The sequence below is a fragment of the Natrix helvetica genome, assembly GCF_964273705.1.
Source record: "Natrix helvetica genome assembly, chromosome: 1".
Taxonomy (NCBI): domain Eukaryota; kingdom Metazoa; phylum Chordata; class Lepidosauria; order Squamata; family Natricidae; genus Natrix; species Natrix helvetica.
In genome coordinates, this window is record NC_138548.1 from 290,818,952 (window position 1) to 290,824,951 (window position 6,000).

General features: G+C 53.9%; 1 protein-coding gene across 6 annotated transcripts in view; it reads right to left on the minus strand.

Annotated features, from left to right (window-relative positions):
* Positions 1-5,424, minus strand: part of EBF1 (EBF transcription factor 1) — a 363,592-nt gene extending 358,168 nt beyond the window's left edge. For 3 of the 6 annotated variants that reach the window (XM_081934502.1, XM_081934501.1, XM_081934500.1), the window contains exons 1-4: positions 4,261-5,424; positions 2,496-2,652; positions 1,993-2,056; positions 1,032-1,087 (exon numbers count right to left, since the gene is read on the minus strand). In XM_081934502.1, the coding sequence (XP_081790628.1) occupies positions 1,032-1,087; positions 1,993-2,056; positions 2,496-2,652; positions 4,261-4,394 (411 nt within the window). In that variant the 5' untranslated portion in view covers positions 4,395-5,424. The remainder of the gene's footprint in view (positions 1-1,031; positions 1,088-1,992; positions 2,057-2,495; positions 2,653-4,260) is intronic. The other 3 variants (XM_081934505.1, XM_081934504.1, XM_081934503.1) reach the window with 1 other exon arrangement.
* Positions 5,425-6,000: the final 576 nt, after the last annotated feature.

Here is a 6,000-nt window from a genome sequence, read left to right on the forward strand (position 1 = left end):
GAAGAGGCTTGGCGAGAGCCACGGTGATCCTGTACCTTTAAGACCGCGGTTGGTTCACCCCGCCCTGGCTCCTGGCCAATCTAAAACTGAGCACAGGAGGCGCTTCCCTAAAGCTTACGCCGAGGTCCAATTCAGCCAGGGCTACCGCCTCAACTGAGAGAGTAGCTCAAGGCGATAAATCAATGGCAAATGCACACTTATTTTTTTTTATTATTTTCGAGCAACGATCCGCTAGGAGGAAAGACTCGCTGGACTGTTTCCCCCCCCCCTTTTTTTTCCCCCTCATCCACCTTCCGAGATTTACAGGAGGCTTGGGAATTTGGAGGGGCCGAGAAACCTCTGGATGGAACTGGGAAGGAAGGGGGAGCCCTTTCGCCCCCACAGAAGAGACGAAGCGGTTTCTGAAAACTCTTGCCGCTTCTTTTTCTCTCCTGCAAGCGAGAGGGAACGGAGGAGGGTCCTACTCTGACCCCGGATTTTTTTAAAAAATAACGGTGTTTAAGACTGGAGTCCTGCGCAGAACTATTGGGCAGGAATGCCTCCGAAAACAAATCCTGCCAAGAACCGAACAGGATGGGAACTGAACGGGATCTGAAGGACGGGAGGAGAAGGAAACTATCCGATCGGACTTCGTGAGCGAGCGCGCCTGCCCGCCTGCGCTAATCTGAGTTTGTCAGCACGTTGGATTTCCCAACAGGAAGAAGGCCGGGATGGACACATAAAAAGGGGAGCCATCACCCGCGTTTTATTCTTCGCTTTCATTCTCATCCTGACTACCCGGCCGGTGCCGGTTGAGATCCCCGGCGTGATCCACATTCGCAGCCACCTAACTATACCGACCGTTTCGCAGCTTCCACCGTTCTCAAACTCCTTCCAACCCGGCCGCTCGGAGCCCAGCGCGCAATTCCCTTAAAACGCCTCCGCCTCCAAAGCCCCCCTTCCCAAGCCACTGTTCCAACATCTCCACGGATCACCTCGGCTTTCTTCCACTTGGACCATTTCACAAGAAAACGAACGAAAGCCAGACTTACTTGTTTTGTCATGGAGTCGATTAAACGGACGTAAAAATCCTGTTCGGTTCTTATCCCTGGAAGCCGTATTTAGGGAGACGGGGAGAGGGAGGAAAAACAGAACAATTAAGCGAAAGAACGAAAAACAAAAACTGAGAAAGTGCTTTCCTTTCCCCCCCCCCTCCGCCCCCGAACTTGCCAGGTACTTTGCGGTCCCTTGAAAGTTGGAAACACAGTAATAATTAACTGGGATCCTCTCCATCATCTCAAAGCTAATCGCAAATATATTTATACAGAGTCAATAAATGCTCAAAAGAGATCCGCCCTGGGTTTTGCTTTCTGTCGTCCCACTCCGTCCCAGGGTCTCTCTTTTAATTGGAACGGAAACGAGGTGATCCCTTTGCCCAGACCACACTTAATGCACCCTAATCGATTGGGCAAAGGTAATAGCCCTGCTTTTCTTCCCAATATAGAGGACGGAAGGAGGACAAGAGAGAGAAATTGTTATTCAGGTGAAGGGGACATTCTTAGTTTAATTAGGATTTCCACCAAGGGCAAAATATGGGGTCTGGCAAATCTTGAAAGCATCCTGGGACCATATAGGAGTTGTACTTCCCCTTCTTTTTCCTTTCCCTTTTTTTTGGGGGTGTGTGTGTGTGTGCGTGCTTAGGGTCGGGCGGCAACCTTTGGAGAAACATTTGAGAGGAACGGGCCGCTGTCCGAGAAATTCTACTCTGGTTTAAAAAAAGACTATTCGGTCCTGTTGCTGCTGGTGTTTCTGTTTCTTAAAGACAACCGCGACACAAGAGAGTTTGCTCACCTTGTCCCTTGGCTAATCCACCCCGAGCCTGAGCCCGGTGGGGTAAGCCTCCCCTCCCCTTTCCGTTCCTTTCCAGGGGAAAACAGACGTACTGAACGAAGGAATTCCCTGGAGATTTAAAGCCCGCCCGGAGCTGTCAAGCACAGCTAGAACAAGGCTCACCGTTGCTGTAGAGGAGCTGCAGACGGTAATGGATCCCATTGTTGGTCTTTTCGCTGTTGGCTTCCTGAAGCGAAAGGACATAGAAGTGTTAGAAGCAGGACCAGCAACCAGAGCAGCAAGGGCGCTCCTAAAGAGCCCGAAACCCCGGGTTGTTACTTATTTCTTTACTGCTCCCCCCACTTCCATCCTCTCCAAATCGGGACACTACTCAAAGGGGGTAGACTTCAACCCAATCTGTGCTGGACATGGATAAAAGGCCAAGAGTAGGTTGGAAAAGCGCCGGGAAGGAAACGTTAATAGAGACCTAGCCGGGGGGGGGAGGTGGGGGGGACAAAAGTTGGCAGATTGCTAGACGGGAATCGGCCAAGCGTGAGTTTGAAAGGACTCCGCAGAGGTCGGGCTCTCTTCTCTAGGATGGCCCCGCAGAGGGCTCCGGAGTACAGGGAAATCTCTTTTATCTGAGGACACGCGCGCGCAGGGTGCCCATTCACACGTACACTTACTTTCTCCTTCTCCACGAAGCCCACGAAGGCGGTGCGCTCGATCTCCACGGGCTGCCCCTGCCGGTCGTACAAAGCCAGCACGAAGTGGAAGAAGTTGGATTTCCGCAAGTTGGAAGGCGGCTGCTTCTCGAAATGAGCCCGGGCCAGGCCTACCCCGCTGCGGCCAAAGAGACCGAGTTAGGCGCGCTTAGTCCCAGCCAAGAAACTTCCCATTAGCAAAGCCGGGCCGAGTCCGGCAAAAAAAGGGGGGAGGGGGTACCAGGCCTTCCTTAGCATCAAGCAAGCTGCTCGGTCCAACAAGCGGGGTCCTAGTCAGGTCCCCAAGCTCGGGCCAATTTCTTGCCGCCTGCTCCCCATGTTCTAAGGAAGAAATAAAGCAGGTGGTTCTTCCACCCCAGGGGAGAAACGGAGCCATTCAGCCCAGTGGCTGCTCCGCAGGAACACACACCTCTCCCCCACCCCCGGCCTCGGCAACCCCGAAGCAACCGCTGCCTTTCCAAACCGCGAAAATTGTCCCTGGAAAAATCAACCCGAGAAGCCTTTGGCTCTCTTTTCTTTAGCTTTTTCCCCCTAACCCCTTTCGTTGCCGCCTGAATTAGCGAGCCAAAATTGCCGGCTGCTCGTAGTGCCCCGGGGGGGGGGGGGGATGCTCCCGCTGCCTACCCAAGGCCACGCTTTCTCAGGTCGGGTCAGTGCGGCCTCAGCTGTCACTAACTCCGCCTGATGCCCGAAGCGCTACTCTCGCTCGCAGGAAGACTCTCGGATTCCAGCCCCGCTCTCGCTCGTTGGAAACATCCCTACAAAACTTTCCCGTAATTTCACCCTTGGCTTTTTGTCCCCGCACCACTTTCCCTTCCCGAACAGAGGAGACGAGGGACAGAGGGAAGGGGGGGGGGGATCCAGCCGAGCAGGACAGATGCCTTCGTGACCTGTCAAGGTTCCCAGCCGCCCGGCTTAAATTGCGGCCCGGGCTTCAACCCCAGAAAAAGCACCTTTAGGAACCCCAGAAAACGGGAATTTGGGAATAAGCACCGTGAGGAGGACCAGTCGAACTTAGTTCCCGGGCGCTCTGGACTGGAAGTAGCTGGAAAGTTGAAAAAGTCCCGGGCGTATCTTTCTCGAAAGAAATCGCTGGAAGGAAGGGTCGGCTTCTTGTGGGCGAAGAAAAATATATAGACCATCCACAAACAAGCAAAGTTGTTGTGAAAGTGACAGGACACATTGCCAGCGATGTGTTTGTTGGATGCAACTTAAAAAGAAGGTAGGATTTCGGAGAAGAGGGAGAGAGAGAGATGGGGAACAGCAAGGAGTAAATGTGCAGTCTAATTTTGCTTTTTAATGTGAGTCTCGGAAGCGTCAACATATTTGGGGGGGATTCCTAAATATAAAGCTCCATTGTCTTTCAGATGGGAAAGAAAGAGAAAAGGAGAGGGAAAGAGAGGGAAAGAAAGAGAAAAGGAGAGAAAAAAAGAAAAAGAGAGAGAGAAAGAAAGAAAAAGAAAGAGAGAGAAAGAAAGAAAGAAAGAAAGAAAGAAAGAAAGAAAGAAAGAAAGAAAGAAAGAAAGAAAGAAAGAAAGAAAGAAAGAAAGAAAGAAACCAACTGTTTCAGGGTTCTACATGGATCCTAACATTAAAAAGTCATTTGGGGTCAAGAAGTATCGCCGGGAGGCACTGCCCACCAGCTACAGAAGGTGACTGGACCGCTGGATTTTCGAGTCAGGGAAGGAAGGAAGAAGGGAGGGATGCTGCCGCGAGCTCTACCTACCTCTGCGCCGCGGTGTTTGCATCCAGGACGCCGGCTCCCTGCATCCATGTCCTGACCGCGTTCATGCCGGCGCCCAGGGGCTCTTCCTTCATGCTGCTCCCACTCCTCTGAATGCTTTCCTGAATCCCAAACATGAATTAAGGACAACCAAAACCTTCGTTTCTTCTTGAAGGGAAAAAAAAGTAGGAAAAGCGAGGAAAAACAAAAATGTAAAAAATAAAAATAAAACCCCCAGCCACAACGCAGGGTGTTGACAAGAAGAAAAAAACGGGGAGCGGGTCTCGGGTTTTTGTTTCAGCCCCCCTCTTGCTTTTTTTTCTCTTTCTTTCTTTTTCTTTCTCTCTCTCTTTCTTTCTTTCTTTCTCTCTCTCTTTCTTTCTTTCTTTTTCTGGAACGGCTGCTGAATCAAAGAAAATCAAAGAAAATCAAACACAGACATTGAAGGGATTGAGGGAGAGAGAGAGAGAAGGGGGGGATCCACAGGGTTACAACAATCTCCCCCCGGGGTCGGCTGTGGATGCTCTAGCGGGCGCCTGGCGAGCCTTGTTCTTTGGAGGGTGGGCGCGAGACACCGGCTGGCCTCTTCCTCCTCCTCCCCCTCCTCCTCTTCTTCTTCTTCCTCCTCCTCTTCTTCTTTAAAAAAATCAGAATATGGTTCTTCTTCTTGGCTGAGTGGCCGGGATCGCGCAAGAAGTGGCAGGACGTTGCCGGCGGCGTCCCTTCCGTGCTGAAATCCCCCCCTCTTTTGGATCGCCGAAGAAAGAAAGCAGTTTAAGAAACAATAGGTTCAACCGGCGCTGTGGCGGCGGCTGTAGCGGCTGCGGCGGCGACGGCGCCCTTGGCTACACCAAGTGTCATTTTCCAGTGACAAGAAAGCGGCAACTTTGCGATCCGTCCTCGGCGAGACTCCTTCTCTTGCGGGGCTTTCCCTCCGGCCAAAGACTGGCGCTCGTCCTTTCTCTCTCTCTCTCCCCCCCCCCCCTCTCTCTCTCTCTGGCTTCTTCGCCTCCTCTCCTGCCTTTCCTCCAACCGCGCAGGAAGCTTGGCTTGGCTTGGCTGCTGGGGAGCCCGAAAGAGAGAGAGAGAGAGAGACGGGCAGAGAGACACACGGCGCTCGTACGCCGGGAAAGGTAAGCGCACCCCCCCCCCCCCCGGGTGGATTGAGATCCTCTCGGCTTCCTCCCTCCCTCCCCGCTCCCTCCTCCCCGCTTCAATCCGAGCGCTTTGCAGGCTTTCTCAATGGAACCGACTTCTACTCTCCCCGCAGCTAAACACACGAGCACACCAGCCCCACTGGCCGGGGGGGGGGGGGGGCGGCGCCCTGCGGGCCGGAGCCCGCCCCTGGCCTTCATTTGCATAGCGTCATAACTTCCTCGGCCGCTCCACGCCCACCAATCGCCGGAGAGGAAAACCGAGCAGCCGCCGCCGATGGCCCCCTCAGGGACACGCCCCCCTCATTAGCATGCCCCGCCCGCTCCGCCCCTTTTTCGCCGGGAAAAGACCGGAGAAAGTTGCTGCGGGAGCCGCGGTTGCGCTCCGCCAGCCTGCAGGGGAGAACGGCAGGCGGGAGGCGGGCAGGATATCGCGCGGGCAGAAAAGGCAATCAGTGCGGGCCTCCGGTCGAACAAGGAGCGTCGGCCCACATGCTGGGAAGGGAGCCGCCCGGAGCCACCTTTCGGGCGGTCCTTGTTCTTCCTAGTAGGGGAAGAAGCGAAGGGGGGGGGGAGTTTTACGCGGCAC